The 23211-nt window shown below is 39.0% G+C and overlaps 1 protein-coding gene across 4 annotated transcripts in view; it reads right to left on the reverse strand.

Moving 5' to 3' along the window:
• The window catches only part of CWF19L2 (CWF19 like cell cycle control factor 2), a 99869-nt gene that overhangs the window by 61835 nt on the left and 14823 nt on the right, over positions 1-23211 (reverse strand). For 2 of the 4 annotated variants that reach the window (XM_052812548.1, XM_052812550.1), the window contains exons 2-10: positions 23054-23164; positions 22192-22311; positions 20672-20779; positions 17562-17681; positions 16097-16190; positions 13689-13804; positions 11404-12122; positions 6197-6293; positions 2315-2404 (exon numbers count right to left, since the gene is read on the reverse strand). In XM_052812548.1, the coding sequence (XP_052668508.1) occupies positions 2315-2404; positions 6197-6293; positions 11404-12122; positions 13689-13804; positions 16097-16190; positions 17562-17681; positions 20672-20779; positions 22192-22311; positions 23054-23164 (1575 nt within the window). The remainder of the gene's footprint in view (positions 1-2314; positions 2405-6196; positions 6294-11403; positions 12123-13688; positions 13805-16096; positions 16191-17561; positions 17682-20671; positions 20780-22191; positions 22312-23053; positions 23165-23211) is intronic. The other 2 variants (XM_052812549.1, XM_052812551.1) reach the window with 2 other exon arrangements.

Below are 23211 nucleotides of genomic sequence, written 5' to 3' on the forward strand. Positions count from 1 at the left end.
CGCCATGAAACAGGCGCAGGCAAGGCATATTCATAAAGACAAGACAGCAACCCTCTAAAATGTACAGGAGGACCTTCACCCTCTGGAAGGCAAGCCCTGGCAGTAATTAAAACCTGAATGACTTCAAATAAACTTCAAGGTTTTCACTATGGTCGGGGGAGTCTGCCAAAGAAATTGAGCAACTTTACAGCAAGTTATAAAGAGGTTGATACTGTTCTGGCATGATGCAGCTCAGGAGCTAACCTTCCCAGAATTACAAACATCAAGCCCGTTGTATCTGTAAGGAACTATTTGCATTGCCAAACCATGGAAAGTCCAAAACAGCAGGACTGTCAACAGTGCTGGCTCCCACAAACTAAAGATCATTGCTGCAAGGCAGATGGACTCTAACATAAAAATAGGCATTCTGAGATGTACAGACTTAAAAATCAAGCTCCTACATCTGGAATTATGTAAGCAGCTGATCCTGAGCTTCAGAGAAAGCCAACATGGAACTCATACGGGTAGATATTTTGCATCCAAGATACTTCAGAGAGGAAAGAGCCCTGTTTTTAAATCCCTTCAATCTTCCAAAGAAGCTTCTATCAATTACAACACTAAGGTGGTCAATGGGGGCTTAGTCAAGCTCCCACAGGAGAGGAAGAAAGAGGGGGGCAGACTAGGGGTATTCACAACCTTTTCCAGCATGTTAAAAGGGAATGCAGGGCAAGGAATGGACATGGCCTCTAAGTCCCAAGACCCAGCTTGAGTAAATAAGCACACAAGAGTGCAAAACAATATGGACAGGCACACAAAAGATAAAACAAAAATCATAATTATCTTATAGCATATTCATGAATAGAAGTGACTAAGTCAATCCCTTTGAGGCTTTAGGACAGCAAGATAGCATTTCCAATCTAGCCAAGTCTATAATACACCATTCTTTTTCAGTAAGGCTCCTCCTGGACTACTCATACATTTTTCAGATGCCAGTCCAGAGATAGATCAGGACCCATGTCAGGCCAGAAGGATGCAGACTATTTCTTCTTTGTCAGTTTATCCTTCTGAATCCTCAAACCCTTGCATTGCTGAGCTTGGTGTTTCTACATGTAGGGAGGAATCTCCCTCTTGCAGAGCAGCCTATCACTTGGTAAAAGCACAAGCGGTGAGATCAACTGCCCTCAGGATCGAGAGAGCTAGAAAGAGAGGCCTCGTGCTAAGTATGTTTTCACTCTTTTTTTTTAATTATTTTTCCTTTCTGAAAATTAAAGTAGTATTTACATTTGGTACTTTTGCAATGACTACATGCTGTTAGTTCTAAAAATCCATTAGTTAGAAATTAAAATAAAAATCAGACTATGGTTAAGACTAAGGCTGACCAAAATTGTTATTCGTGACTCAATTTCTAAGGAAAAGGTCTTTACCAACATTTCTGAGGACCACCCATAACATGCCCTCTACTTTCCAATTTTAAAATCTGAATGGATTTTTTCCTGTGTAATTACACAACTCCAATCTGCTTCATTCAGGTTTTTTTGTATATACACAAAAAACATGCCTAAGAATTGCACTGCAACAAAGCAGAGTCTACCTACACAGAGCTTTTGTAATCTTAAATTCTTCTGAGTTCAAGGTCTGAGACTTCCTACTTTAATGCTATTGTCATAATGTAGTCAGCAAGAGGCCACACATTAACCTCCAGTTGAGTCCGTCTTCTAAAGACTGGAGAAATACTAGTCAAGGTATGAGGTCTGAGATGAAGCCTTTTCAAAAAAAAAAAAACATTAGTGGCTTTTCAAATTCAGCTGACTTGCAGCTGAATTTTCACTGTGGAATCGGTGTCAAATTGAACAAGAACATTAGTTTTTGCCTAAAAGTCTCCTCTCCATCATCAGGACAGAGCTCATACATGAAGATACCGACCCTGTTTCCTTGTAGCTATATCAAAGTTGGTATGGAAGAAGATTACTATCCATTTCTTGACCACCACCCTTTAAAAAGAACAACATTTGAAGTGCCAGCTTCTTCAGAGACATCAGTTTTGTGACAGCCAGCACAGTCAACAACACGACACATATCAGTTTTATTTTTAATGGAAGATATATATCATTGCTGAGAAAATATTACCAGTAAAAAAAATCCTATGGAAGTTGCTAAAGTACAATGGAGAAAGTTTTGTTTACCACGAAAAAGTACAATTCAATTAGAACAGTAACTTGCCTGAAGTCACACCTTGTAGTTTTCCTAAGTATGTTTCACATTTCCTATAATTCAGCTGCTACCTGTATTATACCATTGTGTTAGCACAAAGAAAAAAAGAATATTTTCCCCTTACCTCTCTGCCAGACTTTGCTGGAATCTGCCCTTGAGTCTCTCTCAATTTGCGAGCGTTCTCAAGTTCTGCTTGAAGTTTTGAAGCTAACTCCTTCAAAGAAAGTGGTAGTACTCCATTAGTTTAACCATTTTAAACCTCTACAGATCTTTATATCAGAATTAACTATTAATTCCATTTCTTTATGTTTTGATATATTTTTTTAAACTCAGATGACACAAAAATACTAAAGAAAGCGTCAATATAATTCACACAATTCTTTACTGGAGATAAAAATAAAAAATTGTTCAGAACAGAGGCATCTAAAGTATAGAAACATATAGTCATAAAAACACCAGAAAAATTATGCTTAAACATTATTCAGTTATACTAATAAATGTTCGATGTAGCTAAGCATAGATACTACTTTATGTATAGGAAGCCAAATAAGGAAGCCTGAACACATCAAGTGTATAACCTTTCCATGTTATGCTACATATCCTTTTATTTATTCTTATATACACACACACACACTCACATATGTACACACAACCCCCCACGCAGTGGGTTTAGGGAACTCTCTCTCAGACATTTTGGCTGTGCAGTTTCACATCTCTCTACACCGCATGTCCAATTTTGGCACTTAAGACCTTACTTTGGGTATTAAAATGGACAAGAGGTGGAAAATGACAACTGTTTACAGTCTTGTGTAAATCGTTTTTGATGCTCCTGCTCTCTCGTCCATCTGTTTATTAAATAAATACAAGTATTTTTTTAGTATCTTGGTTTGCTAAGAATTGCCAGGTGTCAACCTATCAACCTATAAGAAATACAACCATTTATACTCTGACCACTTTGCCATTTCATTGATTGGACTCCAACAATCATTCCTATACTTGCCACCCCAAAATTAAGTCATTTGATCAACACCAAGCAGCAAGTCACTAACAAAAACAGATTCAGAATTTGTTTGTCCCACATGGTCAACCTTGAGCTCTGGCCACCAGGACAGGCTGTTACATAACCATCTGTTCTGGTGTGTGGGGATGAACTTGTTTAAATAAGCTGCATTTTCAATCTGACCAGAGAAAGTCCATGAAAATATATTTAAAGAGCAACAAGGCAAAGATTCGCTATTTTATTATTTCTACTGTGTTTGTTTTGTTTTGCTTTTTTTAACTAGGCTAATTCAGAGTGCAGATGTAGAAAAATGTGTATATAAAATTAACAGTAAAATTGTAATGTTGGCTTCTGCTACATGATTTTGGTCAAAACGGTAGAATAATAAAAGAATCACACTCTCCCCATGGAACACCTCTATATTTTTATTCAGATTACTCTTATTCGGTTACTGTCAGGTTGAAAAGAAAAAACTCACACTTGTGCCCAAACTTTTATTTGGACAATGCTATTGAAGCTGAGCAATAGAAAAAAAGAAGTTTACAAATTTTTGCTGCTCTCCATGACAGTCTTTGGAAAACTTTCCCCTCCCCAGTACTTTATGGCAAGTAGTGTACAGATAGCTTCAATCATTTTCCCCTGTAGGAAAATGCCTTAAAATAATTATCTTAAGTGACTGTTACGGGTTTGTGTGGCACGGTTTTTTTGGTAGCAGGGGAGGGGCCACAGGGCCAGTTCCGTGAGAAGCTGCTCGAGGCTACCTTGGCTCCAAGTCGGACCTGCCTCTGGCCAAGGCCGAGCCCATCAGCAACAGTGGTACCGCCTCTGGGAGAACAGATTTAAGAAGGGGAACCGGTAGTGAGCAGGGGAATAGGAATGTGAGAGGAACCCCTCTGCAGATACCGAGATCAGTGAGGGGGAGGAGGTGCGCTGGAGGAGGGGATGCCCCTGCAGCCTGTGGCGAGACAGCAGGCTGTCGCCCTGCAGCCCGTGGAGGGGAGCGGTGGAGCAGAGGCGGAGGCCCCCGAAGGTGGCCGCGACTCCATGGGAAAGCCCGCGCTGGAGCAGCGTGTGACTGAAAACCGACCCGCAGAAAGGACCCACGCCAGGGAAGTTCGGGAAGAGCTGAAGCCTGCGGAAAGGACCCACGCCAGGTAAGTTTGTGAGGAACTGCAGCCCGCGGAAAGGACTCACGCTGGAGAAGTTCGTGGAGGACTGTCTCCCGCGGGAGGGACCCCACGCCGGAGCAGGGGACGAGTGAGGAGTCCTCCTCCTGAGGAGGAAGGAGCGGCAGAGACGACGTGTGGCGAGCTGACTCCAACCCCCACCCCGTTTCCCTGCGCGGGAAGAGGGAGAGAGAACCGGCAGTGGAGTTGAGCCGGGAAGGAGGGAGGGGTGGGGGGAAGGTGTTCTAAGGTTTGGTTTTACTTCCTAATATCCTTGTTTTGTTTTGATTTGTAGTAAATTAAATTGATTTTGTTTCTTCCGCAGGTTGAGCCCGTCTTTTGCCCATGACCATAAGTGAGGAGTGATCCCTCCCAGTCCTTATCTCGACCCACGAGCTTTTCTTTATATTTTCTCCTCATCCCACCGTGGCGAGGGGTGGGGAGTAAGCGAGCAGCTCCATGATGCTTTGTTACCTGCTGGGCTGAAACCACGATAGTGACTAACGCCAGTCCTGCATTAGACAAACCTATCATATAATTACATTCATAAACAGACTTTTTCCTCGCTAGTATTTTTTTTGTATATTAACTAGGACAACTACAGATTAAAACATGGAGGCATCTATTTAAATCATTAACACTCAGAATTCATAATATAAAATCGGTTTGAAAAGAAAATATTTATAAGATGGACACTCTCCTAACAAAATTTTATGTGACGGGCTTTCACAAAGACCAACACCATGTCCTAATCCAGCAATAAATTTGTATGCCAAATACCCTAAAACTTCCCACAAATCAAAGAATTGATGGCTCCCAGGAAATATTAATTTGGCACTTGAAGTTGTAACATGTCTTATTACTTCTTAGGGGTGCAAATACTCTGTCATAAGAGGCAAGGTAAACAGGTGCACTAACAATGTTTAAAAAAAAAACCAAAAAAACTAAAGGCCAATAGTGATAGGATTCACTTCTAAGAGATGTTATTTTATTATATCCTTCAAAAAATTTCAGCAATACTTCCTTAAGAGCAGCTATTCAGAGCAAGCACTTGTAAAACATAGCTTAAAAACTAACAGACTATGACCTTGCTATAATTGAAACTTCCAGGCAGTACTACTGAATGCAATTAACTCACTATAGCCATACTTAATGTAATTAAAAAAATACACTTCCAGAGCTTGGAGTGTTCCAAAAGAGTGAAATTCTTCCTCCTTCAGGTTGCTGTCTGAAACAAGCCTCCTAAAGCAACTTTAAACATGCAGCTGATTATCTCAGCTCCATGAACCCAGTCTCACCCAGGGCAGACATTCTGTGAAGCTGACTACAAAGCATTACATAGTTGTTCTCATTGCAGGGCTGGATGCAATGGCCTATGCAGTTCCTTTCAGTTTTATATTTCCATATCATAATTAATAAGTATGCTTATACAGCAGAGCTATGGACCACAAGCATCTGGTTGTGACAAAGTTGGTGAAATAACAAAAGCTCCAGACACTGTCGACCTTGTAACACAGACTGGGAGCTTTGTAGTTTTCACCTGCTCACTGCTTAATAAAAAGACATTCAATCCTTTAAAAAAAGGCAGAGGACAACTGGGTTTGGATACGCTGCCCAGCCGACAAAACCTGGGGACCTGAATCCTCTATTCTAGTCTATGAACCATTGCATTTAAAGCAGAAGTTACAGTAAAAGCAGTATCTTCAAATCCTACCTGATCAAATTTTGCAGGACTTTTATTTGTTTGAATCAATACTTTTTTTTTTTTTTAAACAGCTAAATCACTGTGAGCTTCGAAGAAAAATTGCAGTAAATCATGGCAATTTTTCAAAGACGTTACCATGTCTCCCATGAGTTCTGCTTTCACAATCCTCGCTCCCAGTCTGTTCATCTCCTCTTCACTAAGGACCCGAGGCAGCTCATCCTTTGATGTGTATCTGTAAAACACCAGCAGTACTAAACCCATAAAAAAACAATGTAGTATTCACCTGTGTAATTAAGTATTACGTGCCTACTGTACTGGTACATATGCTCCTATTGTCAAAATAATTGATAACAACATACTGTAAAAATATATTTGCAGTCAGAAGGACTCTGAAACTAAAAAGCTTGAATGAAAATTTTTATGTTTCCTTTTACTTTTGAGATCAATTAAAATGAAAAGCACTATCCATGAACATTTTCTCAGCATGAAAAAACAGTCAAGAGACAGTAGCAGTTGTAAGCAAACAAAAAGCAAGGAAAAGAGGAGCAGAAAGAGTAATTTAAACCCACTCTGTAATTCTCCTTTCTGACTTTGGTCATGCTTTTACTTCTCAGCTCCAGCAAAATCACCTGTTTCCCAGTTCTCCTGTATGCCAAATGGCCTTCCATCCCTTGAAAACTACTTAAATGCCCATACTTATCTGCTCACAGTACAATCTTTGCTTTTTAAAGATGGTATGTCTGATATGGTAGAGTTTCCATGGAAAATTAACTGGTACAGTTTTTAAAATATGAAGTCTCCCTAGAGAAGCTACAGCTAGTAATAAATAGTATTTTATCTTACTTTTAATATTAAAAGGTCAGTGTATGAGTTCTTATGATAATAAATAAGGTCTCTAAGAATTATTGCAAGGAGGCAAACAAGTTTGGCTCTTTTGCTCTAATCCTAGGAAAGACTAAAACCAACTAACTCTAAAAATATCTAACACAAAAGAGACATAACAATACAGTTATGGTATTGGTTCCTGCTATTAAAAGAGAGCGAGAGAATTCACTCATTACTCAATATGGTTAAACCCTGTAGGATTTGAAGAACGGGAGAACTTTGAAGATGGTGTCATCTTTAACTGCCAGATCTCCCCAGCCCTGAGGAAATTACCAAAGTTACTTTTGTCTGTCTTGAAGATGCCCAATCCAAAACCCCAAAACTCAGCAGAAACACTTACATTAACTTCACCAGAAACAGAGTCCTCAAAGATGAAGTTTTCACATCTACTTAACCTGTATTTTTCAAAACAAGGCAGACTATTTCAATAAAGGGAGCAAGAGGTGTTTATTATTTCATATATGCTTTTTTTAAGCAGTGCTAGCAGTTCAATCATTGTCTGAACTTTTTGAGACTAGAGACATTGTTTTGATTTCTTTTTATCTTGTCTCAAACTCTGAAGCAGTCACATTATTAAGTGCGATTTTCAGCAAACACTAGCTGGATGGACTTTTCCTCTGGGGAGATCCCTTGGACATCCAGTCAGCACTTTTAATTAACCTGTGTCATAAATGTCCAAAATACTTTGCTTTATAGGCTGAAGAAACTCTCTGTGTTTTAGAAGAGAGAAAACTTAAAAGGTACATTGCCAGCATGATAGATGAGGAACTGAACTAGCAACACCTATTAATCCAAGCCTTCACGTCGATGACAATTTACTTTTTGTGATTGACCGACAACACCACTGAAAGAGTACATGTATTACAAGACTTGAAACTTTAGGAAGAAAAAGAAAGCAGCAGCTTATAAATTATTCCCAACAGATAACTACCCCACATATCCAAACCTGAAATGTTCCAAAAGCCAGAATTCTACAAAATTCTACCAAAAAAAGACAATTCTCACTGAAGGAAACAGGAAGACAGGTCGTGCACAATCTCAGTCAGCTTAAAAGAACTTGGAAACAAATAAGTCAGTAAGCAGAGGCTATATGGTTTTCCAGGCCTAAGTAATCTCCACTTTACTAATAAATCAGCTCAGTAATTGTATTGCCTAAGAAACACAATTAAAATATCAAAGAAGATGCACAATTGGGTTTAACAGTACTAAACCAGAAAACACATGCAAAAGAAAATATCAGCTAAATAGTTTCTATGCTTAGTTCTCTTCTGTGAGGAAAAGTAAATAATTGTCTATCATAATAATTTAATTCTTTGAACTTGAATAAGCAAACCACTTCCATACAAAATCTAGTTTCCCAAAATTTGCAGCTCTGCTCAGTGACAATTAGCATTGCACTTACTACATGTGGTAACCAAAAGCTAAAAGGTACAGGTTTTGTACTTGCAATTAAAAAGTGAATCACCGTTGTTTAACAAAAAAATAAGACTGTAGAGGAGTAGTTGCTTCTTTTAAGGTAGCAAAAATGAGGCAATGGTATAACTAACTTCTACTCAATAATTATATGCTTTAGTAGGTCTGGCTGGGATGGAGTTTATGTTCTTCATAGCAGCCCGTATGGTGCTGTACTTTGGACTTAACTGGTGACAGAATTGATAATACACCAGTGTTTGGGCTGTTGCTGCACAGTGCTTACACAGCCTCAAGGCCTTCTCCGTTTCTCACTCTGCACCCCCACCAAGTAGGCTGGGGTGGGCAAGAGGCTGGGAGGAGACACAGCCAGGACAGCCGACCAGAAGTGGCCAAAGGAGGCTATTCCATGCCACATAACGCCACACTCGGCAATAAAAGCTGGGGAGCACAGTCTTTCCAAAGTAGCTGCTGATCAGAGACTGGTTGGGCATCAGTCTGCTGGTGGGAGGTGGTGAGTGACCGACTGCCTTTGCATCCCTTATTTTTGTCTCTTTCCTTAGCTTGTTAAACTGTTTCCAATACATGAGTTTTTCTCCCTTTTGCTCTTCTGATTCCCTCTGCAGGAAAGAGAATGCACAAGCAGCTGGGTACGCACTTAGTTGCTTGCTAGGGTCAACACAGGACACACACAAAGCAACACCCAGCTCCACACCTTCCCCCCCCTCCAAAAAAAAAAAAGAACAAGGTGCCGGGTCTTCACATGGTCTCTCTCACTCAGTCTCTGCATTTTGAACAATCACCAGTCCAAACCGGTAGTTCACTACAGTCAAATAAAGTATACTGGTTGTCAGAACTCCTGTTTGCTATCAGCTGTGTGACATAGCTGTTAGATTTTGCTTTCTCCTTCCAGGAGTCATGAAGAAAACAAAACTGAGAATGAAGGTAGACTTACTAAGGGATTATATGTTATTTACACAGATTATTTGCTGCTAATCAATGAAGTATTTGGTTTTGTTAAAAAGGTGCATGATATTTAAAGATAAAGTATAAGGCTCTAACCACACATAATTGTGCCTTTTTATGTGTGCAAAAAAGAAGCTTCTTAACAGGGTGGATTTTTTCCAGACATATAGTTCTGAGTGTATATTTTCATTTTCATGGAGTCTGTGCCTGAACTGCAGCACAGATGCACTCTCCCAGCTCACCACAGCATCCCTCCTTACATGAATACCTATGTTTCCTTATGGAAACCAATGCACTACCAAAGGCAGGCAGAGAACAACTGTGGATTGTGCAGATCTTGCACCTGAACAAAGTCATGAACAAACCTGAACTCAAGAGCTGAGGGAGCCTCATAGGCCCCAGCTCAGACACACTGTGAATCGCTCTTATCAGGAGTTTACAAAGTGCACTTAAGTAGTAAACCCCAGATGCTTCACGGCAGTAACTATTTGGGCAGTATCTAGAAAAACAGAGGATCACTAAATTCAAATGTCGAATATTGTCTCATACACTGCAGGCTTAATGCTACAAGATTTTTTTTCAGAGTAACTAAAACAACTATAAAGATATATTTCTCATTTTCCAGCAAAATAACACCTAGGCAAATACTAAAATAAACAATAAAACAAGACATGACAAACACTTATGAGTGGGACTTCCCATAGCGCATACAAACTATTCATGCCAGAATTGGGAACTACTCCTGCCATGATGGTATATTCAAACTCATGCTTTTTTAAAATAAATAAATAAATAAATTAGATTAGGTGAACATCATGCAAACAATTTATCTTCCTGCTGTCAAAGAAAATGTAAATTTAATTGGCTCCTATCAAAGTAGAAGATACAGCAAGTAAAAATCTGGAAAAACCCAACCTATACAGTACAAAGAATTGTGTAGACTAAGCTGCCTGTTCCTGGTTAGTCATGCAGTACTCATTTAATATACCATTTTTCTTTGCAAATACACAGTGAGGTATCTGCAAGTACTACATACAGGAACAGTTACAAATAAAATAAATACTTTTAAGGTATCATCTTGTTATTAGAATCCAACAATTAAACATTAAAAGTAAATTCATAACCCTGCTATAAGAACTTTTTTCTGCAAGTAACTGACATAAGCATATAAGAAAGAAGGAATTACGCTTGATCCTATTTCATCAAATGTTGTTTCCAACTAAATCATATCATCCTTCTTACATACTCTGACCAAGAATATTAACTTGTTCAGCTTTCCCAAGCAATTAAATAACACCATCCTGACTATAAAATACTTCTGCACGTGCCTACCTATTATTGGGAAGATCTGAAGGAAAGCATTCACAGTAATAACCACACTACTTGTATCACTGGAAGAACCAGCAAACTGGTAATACTGGAAAACAGGTGGCCTCGAGTAGAGCAAAAGCTCAGTTGTCCACAACTTACTTTTCTGACCACCTCTCCTTACTACTCTGTTGTCTTTCACTAAAGCAAGTCAGGCAAACTGAAATTCCTACTGCGTATTAGTTTGCATTTCCCTTGCCACTCATATTCATCTTTCCTCTTTTCCACAGAAAATGCACTTTTCTAATCAATACCTTCTATTATTTTTCATATGCTAGTACTTCAGCATATGATTTCATCTCACAGGTGGCAAATCTATCCCTGCTGAATTAATTAATTCAGTTTTTTGTCAGCATTTTCTAACATTTCAAGTTTGTCTTTTATGAATTCAACAACAGTTAAGATACTGTTTTGCAGGTTTTTACCCAAGAGGCCAATTTTACTGCAGTGTGAACTAACATTAGAAAGAAGCAGAAAATAATCTATCATTAGCAATTCTCAAATATGCTGAGGAGACAGGACAAGTAGGGGCTGTTCATTACTTCTACAGTGGTCTGTTTTAGCTGCCCCTACCTGGGAGGCTAGCCTCCTCCTAACTAAAGAGATATGATATGATCAGATCTAATACTGTTACAAAGAAGATAGAGTTTCTGGTATACTTTGCCATGAAAAATACAGCAAATAAAAGACAAGTAAAAATGTTTGTAAAATACCTAGAACATGATGTTTTACTGTCAGATAACGTTCGTTTCTTCTCAGCGATATCACTTGGATACTCCTGTTGCAACTTCTGTTTTTCATCACTTGGAGTTCTTTCCCAACTATTGTCATCAATTTGTTCCCTAGTACCTGATGATTTTTGATCAGACATTAATTTCTCATTGTCATCTTCTGCGCGTGTTTTGGTCCACAGTGCAGTATCCTCACTAGGTTTTTGGAAATGGCTGCTCAAAGACCTATGAACTGGCAGTTTGGAAGAGGACTGCTGTGACCTGTAGTCTCTAGCTGCACTGTAGGAGGATAAATCATCTTCAGAGGGTTTCAGAAATTTTTGTTTCATGTTGCTTAGAGACGAACTCTTTTCCTGACTTTGTTTTTCATCGGAGTGTTTTTCTGCTTTGGAGCTGTAGCCTCTGAATACTGAGTCTGTGCTACTGTGTCCACATTCTTGGCCTTCTCCTGACATACCTCTTTTGTAACCTCTGTCTTCTTGCGCCCATCCCTTGCCATACTTCTCCCTAGTATAACCCCCAAACACATTCCTCTTTCTATCATCTTCATCTCGTGTCTCCTTTTTGATATGCTGCTCTTTCTTTTCTTTCTCACTTTCTGAATAGTCAGTTTTCTTCCATCTTCCACTTTGATAATAATTTTCCTTTCTGGATGCAACTTTTTCAGCTTCTTCTAATCGTGACTGAAATACCTCCATTGACTATAAGAAAAAATTAAAAAAAGTCATGCTGCTTTTAAGATCATGGGGTATCGTGAAGCTCCCTACAAAATTATTACAAGAAAGGCACCATTCTGTGAAAATGAGTCACTGTGCAAAGGGCAAGGCATGAACCATGGAGTGGAAGAGTAGTATGAAAAATGGAACTTACAGCCTCATGTCTAAGACTGTCTGTTGGGAAGGCTTTCTGCTCCCTTCTCTTGGACTATTTCTAACTTTCATCCCGTGGCTCTAAAGTAAAGTGCTAAAGCACTCCTGGGAACAGGGACCAAAGCCTCAGAACTGTCTCCTCCTGGCAACCTGGAGATTAGGGGCTTGAGCTAGGGAGAAAGGCTTCCTCTTTCTTACTCAATAACTTTGCATTTATGCTGGCCAGATGCTCAGCTTCCATAAAACCAATGGATGTTCCCACTAAACCATTTTACAATCTAGTTAAACTCTGTGTTTTTAAAACACAGGAGAGTGGGTTCAAAAACTAGCTTGAAACAGGCTTTGAACCCCTGTCTCAGGTTCTGGACAAATACTCTATCCATTAGGCAATTATGCAAAATGTGGCCTGTTCCTCTTCCCTCTTTTAAGCTGAATTAAAAGCCACCAACTACTTTTTTTTTTTTTTTTTTCCTCAAAACATTACATACTGAAGCAAATCAGGCAGGGATCTCTTTCAATCACTATGCTGTACTTTAGCAGCCAGAGTGGTTCATGCTGTTTCAACTCTAGTTTCCTGAGAAAGATTCTTAAAAATAATCTTCTTTACAATCACTGGCACTGAATAATTTCCACCAGCACTGACCATGTTGGTTCTATCACTCAGAAGTGACTACAGTTCAGTTCAAAGACAATAGTATGAAGTCATACTGTCTTACCCAAGATTTCCACAGCCAAACCAGCCCAATCAAAAAACCCACAGAAAACTCAAATGTAACACTATGGCCAAGATTTAACACCCCACCCCTTTGACCAATGCTTTCAAAGGCAATAATAAAATACGTAAAGGGGGCAAGCTTTAAAGAGTTAATATTGTTATGGCAGACTGTTTCATTAAAAATAAATTTTGAAGACTTTTAAACCCTTCAGAAGCAAGCAGCTTTCTCAGTGTAGCTAGACTGAGCAGATCACAAGTGGCCAGAAGATTCATAGTAGGTAAAATCTGACACAGCTCTCAAAATTATCTTGGCATTATTATTATCCACAACATGCGTTATTATCCACTACATGCAGGAGAACAAAATATATTTTCTAGTATACATCATAATTTTGGAAGTACTCGGGTATTTTGTAACTGGGATCATTTGAACCTCCTGATGTAGAAGCTAAGTATCTTAAATTTGCTATAGGATCCCATATATTAAAAAATATTTCACAAAAAAGATCTAAAAGGCTGGGTAGCTTTAAACTCTTCATAGCTTGAGATAAGCTTCAGAGGCTTTTTCTTCCTGCTTTTTTCCTTATGTCTTACACTACACATTAAGTATTTGTGCCTTTACATGAAAGTAACCTTTTCCAAGCATCTATTAGTATGACAAAAATTTAATTGAAGATCCTTACCCCATATCTCTCAGCTACAATTTCCTCAAAATTTCGTTTCTCTCTCTCAGCCTGCTCCTTCATTCTTTGATATGATTTTTGTAGCCAACTTAATCCAGCATCTTCTACCACTGTAACTAAAGCAGAAAACAATGAGAGGTCATAGTTTTATATCTCAATAGTTACTCCCATTTAACCTTACTCTGTACGTGACATTAAACCTTCACCTAAACTTAATGTAAAAATTGAAGGGGTGCAAAAGAAAAATACAAAGAATATTATAATAAAATTACATGGTTTTGTAAGTTAATGCTGGTTATACCTCAGTAATACCACTGATTTAATTTAAGCTTCTCCATTTTATCACAGAACACAACAAGCAGTTTACAAGACAGGAGTGGCATATGAGAAGTTGTGGGGGTTTTTTTACAAAATTAAAGAACCTTCTTCTTATTTCCACTTTCCATGTCCATTCTTTGGCATACTCCTTACATACAAACAAGTGCATTCTCCTTCTCAGAAAATTAGTGAGTAAACCACTGCTTTCCATTTGAGAAGCTAGCAGAGGTCTTAACATTCAGGACATATACTCACTGATGCCTGTCACCTCTTACAGATGGCTCATCTCTGACTCCTAAAAGTGGGCATGAGGCTAATGGTTTGCAGGACAGACTGTCCACAGGAAAGGCTCCCAAAGAGAAAAGCCGGGAACTCTACTGTTCCCTGTTGACAGAATACAAGCACCCTTCTGTGGTGGGTTGACCCTGGCTGGACACCAGGTGCCCACCAAAGCTGTTCTATCACTCCCCCTCCTCAGCTGGACAGGGGAGAGAAAATATAACAAAGAGCTTGTTGGTCGAGATAAGGACAGGAGAGATCACTCACCAATTACTGTCACAGGCAAAACAGACTCAGCCTGGGGAAAATTAACTCAATTTATTACCAATCAACCAGAGTAGGGTAATGAGAAATAAAACCAAATCTCAGAACACCTTCCCTCCACCCCTCCCTTCTTCCTGGGCACAACTTCACTCCCGGATTCTCTACCAACCCCCCCCAGCGGCACAGGGGGACGGGGAATGGGGGTTACAGTCAGTTCATCACACGTTATTTTCTGCCGCTTCATCCTCCTCAGGGGGAGGACTCATCACACTCTTCCCCTGCTCCACCGTGGGGTCCCTCCCACGGGAGACAGTCCTCCATGAACTTCTCCAGCGTGGGTCCTTCCCACGGGCTGCAGTTCTTCATGAACTGCTCCAGCATGGGTCCTTTCCACAGCGTGCAGTCCTTCAGGAGCACACTGCTCCAGCGTGGGTCCCCCACGGGGTCACAAGTCCTGCCAGAAAACCTGCTCCGTGGGCTCCTCTCCACAGATCCGCAGGTCCTGCCAGGAGCCTGCTCCAGCGCAGGGTTCCCACGGGGTCACAGACTCCTTTGGGAACGCACCTGCTCCAGCGTGGGGTCCTCCACAGGCTGCAGGTGGATATCTGCTCCACCGTGGACCTCTGTGGGCTGCAGGGGGACAGCCTGCCTCACCATGGTCTTCACCACGGGCTGCAGGGGAATCTCTGCTCCGGCGCCTGGAGCATCTCCTCCCCCTCCTTCTTCACTGACCTGGGTGTCCGCAGGGTTGTTTCTCTTACATGTTCTCAATCCTCTCTCCGGCTGCCGTTTCCCATCTGTCCCAACTTTTTTTTCCCTTCTTAAAAATGTTATCACAGAGGCGTTACCACTATCGCTGATTGGCTCAGCCTTGGCTGGCGGCAGGTCCATCTCAGAGCCGGCTGGTATGGGCGCTCTCGAACACAGGGGAAGCTTCCAGCAGCTTCTTACAGAAGCCACCCCTGTAACCCCCCCGCTACCAAAACCTTGCCACACAAAGCCAATACACCTTTTTATCACATAATAAACGCTTTATGACATTATGAAAAACATTTTTCTAACTGCTCTTGCTGGAAATAGGCAGGATAACCCTAGGGTAAAGGAAGAAGTGAAAAGGTTACAGAAATAATATTTTTCGCAAACTCTGTATCTGTAAGGTACTTCATTTTAATGTGACTCAGACTTCTGTGGTTGAATATTTTAAAACTATGATTTGTGTAATGGAATGAGAGGAACTAAATGAGATACAACAATTTATCTTGTCTTGGTTAAATCATGCTTTCCTTTAATTAGTTCAAAATGGAGAATTTCTGTAAAGGTATTGAAGGTCAAACCACTCAAGATTAAAAACCAGTGAAGAGAAATTCTGTAAAACAACATACTATGATGTTAATCCAATATTCACTACTGAATTTTCATCCAAATTTTACTTTATTACATGTTATTCATAATCCCTTTCCATCAACATTAGTAGTAACTTGTTAGCAACACAGAGACCAGAGACTGGAGACAGAAATTTAAGATTATTACTAAAAGTTGCTGTTTACCTTTCTTAACTGAAGCTGCTTCATCCTTCTCTGGTGGCAAACCTGTACCACCATCTTTCCAATAGGGATTGAGTTCTCTCTCAGACAGCATGGCCTAAAACAGAAATAATTTTAATGTGTGCATAGCATATGGTTTGTATTTTCTATAATACTCAATAAATAAATTTTGTGAGACTTGTGTGGGAATAGAACAGCTTACTCATAACTTGTGCTATCTAAACACAGGTAGAAATAAATGTAACTCTATCCTGAGTCAAAGCTCTCAAACATGTGCTTAGTTGGCACCCTTATTACACAGAAGCAGTTCTACTATTTGTCTGCATTGCCAGCGTAGCAGTAATATGCACTTGTGTCCAAAGCCCTGCTGTTATGGGGGCTCTTAGTTTTACCTCAAGTTACTGCTTTTCACCCTCAAACTAGATCTCTTATGGTGATTCTGTCAACTGACTTCTCTGGAAGCAGGCAAGGAAGTCCACTGGAGAAAAGGGTTGATCATGCATTCCAGCACTGACACTCATCACCACCATTGGCATGCTGTATGCACCTGTTGTATATATTGTTTCAGGTATCAAAGAAAGGACAGACATTCTGGTGTAGAAAACACAAAAGTATAAAACTGGAGAGACGTGGTTGGGTGGGAGAGTCTATAAAAATTGTATTCTTCTAGGACCACAAATACAAATAAATCATCATCAACCATATAATACATGCTGACATTATGGTGATTTAAGATCTCCACATTAAATGGTCCTTCAGCAGTTCAGAAAAAATGCTCAGCAAAAAATTATGCGGGGAAAAAACAAATATCCCTTCTCATAAGACAAATAACCAAAACTATGTTTTCAGATCAGACTACATTGTATTGTATTTAAGGAGCTGAATGAACAAATGAAGCAGCCAGCAACTGTATGTAAACAGAACTAATGTAATGACAGCAACCCCTTCCCCAGCCAGACCCTGATCCACCCATATGTTCATGCACAACTGTGGCATGAAAGTAACAGCAACTGCTCTGAATTCTCTCTTCAGGAAGAAAACAAGCCTCAGCACCCTACACTTTAAACACAGTAACTTAGGTAAGCTTTTATCACACAAAATAATGGTGTTCCCTTCACACACACCATGGGGAAGAAGGCCAGACCAACAGTCTGTCATTAAGGAAAATATCTCAGAAGCACTTCAAATATTACAGAACTTGGTACTAACAAAACTGGCTTTCTCCTTACCTAGGAGATAGTTTAAAGTCTTTTCTCCACAAGATAAGCCTGCTGTATGAACCCTTCCTTCCCATCCCAAACAGAACAAATAACTGAACAATTTAATTAAAATCACTATCACACAACACATCAGGCATTAGTTTAAAAACTATACAAACACTTAACATATTTGAACCAATTCATTGGTTCATTCATCACACAAAATTTAGTAAGATGCAGAAAAAAATTGATATATTAATTCCTCCTACTTGCTCAAGTTCTTGAGCTTTCTGTCGTTCCAATATTTTTTCTTTGTGTCTTTCACCTCTGACAGCTGCTGCTGACGTGGTTTTCAATGACATAAAGTCTAAATTCATCCATTCTTCTCTCTTTAAAATAAACAGAAAGAATCAGTGTTCATACTTCCAAAAAAAAGCATGGGTTAGGCACAAATCAAATCAGTGCAACTACTGACAAATGTTACTTACAATAAACAGTGTAGGTTTTACAAACACATATGAAATACTTTAATGAAAAGCAAGTATTATTTTAAGAATCCCAATCTTTCAATTATTTAATATTCACTTACACAAATAAATTTCACAAATGTCTTTCTGTAATTTGAAATCTTCACAATTTAAGACACTAGTAAACATGCGAACCATATAGACTGCTTATTATTTGCTTAAACAAGCACTGTACATCCAGACCAATTCCTTTCCATCTTGCTAATTCTGACTTCACGACCTCTTACATGTCTTCTAGTGTATACAAAATCCACAATCAGTAACTGAGCACAGTTCATACCTCAGATATCTAGGCACTAACTGCACCCTCAAACAGTTACACATCTAAATCCTGTGAACTGTACCCACAATAACAGGTAGAAAACTGCATTTACAAAACCTAAGCCAGACCAAGGACATTTTAAAAATGAAGACTACTCTCTAAAGAAAAGCAGCATATAAAAAGCCTAGATATACCTACCACCTTTATATGCACAAAACCTGAAGCCTTGAAAGAAAGCAGTGACATACACATTATAAACTACTCTACAAAAACAAGTATTTGGAACACTTCTGTGGATAGTATAGCAACCAAAATGACAAGATTACACCTATTTTGAAACATGTCCTTGCAGAAGAGTCTTCATGTCTTCAGTAGGGTTCAAGTCTGAGTTGTCAATCTGAACAGATACCATATGTCACGCTTTCTCTGTTACTTAAAAATTATATTAGGCAACACACCAGAGAATTTCAAAGGTGAAATACAACATTCCACTTCTTGGATCTCTTCTAGAAAAGAGGAGGAACTGAAAAGTAATTTATCTTCAAGTGATTCAATAGTATCTACACCCACAGTAGCAAGCAATGTGGATCAACAGAAGTGGATGTGCATGGGACCTCTGGAGGTCATCTGGTCCAACTCGCCTGCTCAAACATGGCCACCTAGAGTCAGTCGCCCAGGACCATATCCAGATGGCTTGTAAATATATCCAAGGATGGAGATTCCACAACCTCTCCAGCTAACCTGTGCCAGTGCCTGGTCACCCTCACAGTAAATAAAACACTGTTTCCTGATGTTCAGACAGAAACTCCTGTATGTCAGTTTGTGCCCATTTCCTCTGGCCCTGTCACTGGGCACCACCGAAAAGAGCCTGACTGTCTTCTATACAGGCTTCCAATCAGCCATTTGGGGATTTTTTTTTTTTTATGTCTTTTTTTTAAGTAAGCATTCTGGACTAGTCCGAGACTGGTCCTGTGGAGCACTTTAGGTACACTTTGAGAATATATCTTCTAATTCAGTTTAATCCAACAGAAAATGGATTTACATGCTGCTAGACTTTTTCATAATGTTGTTGCCGAAATCCGGAATAAAACTCCTTAACAGCAATGAGAAGTTAAGAAGCAGGCACTCCTTTATTGCAGCGCTGGGCACACGGGGGATCGCTCCACCTATCGTGTGCACCTGTCTTGTCTAACGATACAGTTAAATACACACCTGTTATACATATTCATTAAGTTTCTGGGAAATGTTATACATAATCATCAACTTTCCAGTAAATCATTAGCATATGTATATGTCTCTTCACGCAGGCGCAGCAAAGGTCTCTGGTGGTCTTCAGAAGCCCTCTGGTGGTCTTTCATAGTCTTCCTCACTTGTCCGCTTCTTGACCTCCTTTAGCTGATTCTGCGCAGTATGATTCTCATCACTATCTATATTAGTTTGCATAAAAATGTATACTATGTTCTCTTTTGAAATCCAACCTTTTCAATGATTGGTCTTTCAGTTTGTTATCAAAATGGGAAAGGTAGGGAGTTTTCAAGAAGCGAATCTTCTTGGCTTCTTAAAAGAAAATATAAGCCAACGATAATCAGCTAAAAGTACAGTACTGCACATTCTTTAAGTTCTTTATCTACTATGGTTACACCCCACAACTCTATATTCCTAATATTTCAGTTGTAATCAGATTTGATTTCTTTTAAAATGTAACAATGTGAGCCAAAATACAAAAAGAAGAGATGACCAGGAGATTCCTTTCAAAAGCATGCTCTTGCTCCAAAAATAAACAAGCCCAGGGCACACATTATACGAGAAATGCTTGGGGAAAAAAAACTGGTTTTGCAGTATAAGTTATCACGACATACATAAGGATTTATATTTCATTACTTTATACTTTTCCAAGAAGATAGATATGATTCAGAGATCCTTTTTAGTTCTCTTAACAAGATGCACAAATTCAGAATGAGAAACAGGAACTTTTTCAGGAGTGGAATTAGACACTAAATTAAAAATCATCATTTTCACACAACTGAGGATGTCATGATATGTAAGTACATTTACATTACTAAAATCACAGCAGTTCATTTCAGAATTACTCCACTTTCCAGAATAAACACTGCTTACTGGGCACAGAATTCACATAGGAAGATCAAAAGAGGCATTGATTCCATAAATATTGTTGCTGAAATGTTCTACACCTCTCTTCCTTATATCTGTTTAAGCACCACAGAAGCAAAAATTCATTCAACTGTAGAATAGCCACCAAAATTATGCAGAAAAAAATAACATGTCTAGTCAAGATCATTAAGTTGACCTCTTCAAGAAAACTAAGCTTAAGTTGCTAGAACCTCAAAACATGATGAAAGGAATTAGCACCAAGCAACTTCAAGTGTAGTGCCTTGTTAAATACTAAGCAAGTATTAGGTAGAGAAGTCTTCCAATGAATGAAATGTAACATTTACCTAGCTAAACAAAGACATTTGTCTGTAAAATAGGTTTTGTTCAACACACTGCAAAAGAGCTGTCAAGAAACCTAAGCACGTTTCACATTTGGTCATGCTGAATTTATTTCTAGAGTAGTTATCAGGCTGCTCACCTGCAGGGAGGGATCTTTCACAGCATCTGATTGCTTGTTGACCTTCCAAGCCTTTTCTGTGTTATCTGACTGTGACACATTTGACTCAACCCATTCAACTGACGAATCCTAAAAATAGAGTTTAATGTAAAGAATAACTATAACACCTTAACATATTTTATATGTTGATAAAATGCAATACTTACCAAGTATACTGATAATCAAAATTGATCCTGATTAGCATTACTAATATAATGCTGTTTATTATTTTAAAATACTGATAATAAAAATAGAATATTGATATTCCCATAGGAGATTGTTCGTTCATAATCAAAACATTCCACTATACTTCATGAGCACATCACAGTTATGTAACACTAGTTCATACTGGCAGTTTATTAGCATAACACTGCTAAAGTTAAAACTGTTAGAATGAAACCAAAATCAATTGGTTTTATGGCATTACAAAAACAAAATTAAAAAAATCTAAATTCATTACTATGTTCTACATTAAAAAAGTAAAATCGGTAACACAGTGTAATATAAAGCACTGTACATGCTACCTCCTCCTTTTTTCATATCCAACTTCCTACACTTGCACTTGCCACAGCATACTGAGATTTTACACTTGAAGCAAATAGGACTCCATTGAACAGAGTTTCTTTGCTATTTACATGAACCTGTCATGGGAATAACAGACTTTGGATCAAAGGTATCAGCCAGGACTGTGTTGTTTCCGAGGTCTCACTGATGTGATCTGAAGGGTTTTGATGACTCCTATGGGAAATGTGGGACATTTGTGCCTAAGGTTACTTCCCACACTGAAAAGCCTAGTTCACCTCTGATATCACTCCCTGGAAAATAAATCTCATCATACTGCATGTTCTTTCATTCAATAAAAGAGGCTCTCTGAAAAGAAAAAAATCACAGTGCTACCTGACTTGCACCAAAATGCTGGGAGGATGTTTTACACAACATGGTCAGAAAGCAGCACTCGGATTTCTAATACCATCTGTGTACTGTTTTGCCCCTCAATGTGAAGGCATCTGTGTACAGATTCAAATGCAGAAGTTTGAGCCTTCCTTCAGATCCACATACAACTCCCATGTTGTTGGGAGTTTCGGTGGCTGAACATCCATGGAAAAAGGCAACAGTAACTCATGCTTAAAATCAAAGTCAAGTATTTGCAATTTTAGACACACCATTCTACCATATACAACTGACAACAGGGAACCTACGAATTTTTGCACGGTGTCCTAGAATGAGGATTTTTTTCCAAGTTCTCTCTCCTGAAAAACTGTAAATACCTTTGTTCCTAATGAGTGAATTCAATATTATAAAATTCACAAGCACTCAAATAACAGCATCTTTTAAATTGATTAAATACTCAGTATATTAAAAAGGCAAACTTTGCCTCAGTTTTTCCCAACAGAAAATGGCAAGAATGAGTCTTAATTTTACTAACCATGTGTAGCCACAGAAACTAAAATGGTGCAGGTTTTAAAAATGTCATTTGAAGCACTTTAAAGTTTCTTACTTACTGAAGAACTATCAAGTAAGTCATCCTTCTTTTCAGATTTTTGTTTCTTATTTTTCTTCTTTTCTTTCTTAGCTTTTTTTGAATGCTTATCCTTTTTCTTTTTTTTCTGCACAGAATGTTCCTACAAGTAAATGTTTGTAAATGAGATCCAGTAAACCAAATCACCCACATACAAGAAAAACAATCACAACCTATTTACCAAACCACACTGAAAAAGGTAACGCACAGACAGCTGGACATAGCTACATTTTAGTTCTACTACCTTCTCTCTCTTCTACTGGGGCGGGGGGGGGGCTGAGACCAACACTGGGCACAGGCAGGGAGGGCATGCCTCACATCCGTAATCAATTTTTCTTCCCCCTCTCAGTATCTTTTTCACTGGAACTAAGAAACTATAACTATACATAGAATATCTTCTACACTACTTTTATTTCGGTCAAATCTATTTCCTCGAGAATCACTGCATCATCAATACACATCTGTCCTTTGCTGAAGTATCTGCCCAGATTCCTACACTAAAAGGATGTGATATTCAGAGGTGCCATTAAGGCTTCTCATGTGAATGACCACAAATGGGACTGCTATGAAGCCTTGGATCCTCCAGATTTCTTCCCATGGGACTATTCTTGTCTGGCAGTGCTTGCTCTTCTGCATTTGGTAAAAATTAAAGCTGGAATTGAATGACAGAAATTTTTCCTCTTTGTGAGTAAAAGATTATTTCCACTTAAAAAAAAGCTAATATCAAAGCATAAAGAATTCAAAAATCAGGAGGTTTTTAAAGATCATCTTAAAGCCCTCAAAGCTTTCTGTTCAAACATGCTGTAAAGCTAACAACACAAGTCAATGATTTACTGTTCCATCACCTTTTCCAGTTGTTCCACACGTTCGTTCACATCAGCAAGCATCCACGTATTTTCACCTCGTAGATGCTTTAGCAGCTTGTGCCTCTGCTCCTTTTCATAACTAATTTTGGCCTAAGACAAACAGAGAAGAAAAATAACCAGGCGGAGTCCAGGAGCAT

The sequence above is a fragment of the Harpia harpyja genome, chromosome 17 (assembly GCF_026419915.1).
Source record: "Harpia harpyja isolate bHarHar1 chromosome 17, bHarHar1 primary haplotype, whole genome shotgun sequence".
NCBI classification, from domain to species: Eukaryota; Metazoa; Chordata; class Aves; order Accipitriformes; family Accipitridae; genus Harpia; species Harpia harpyja.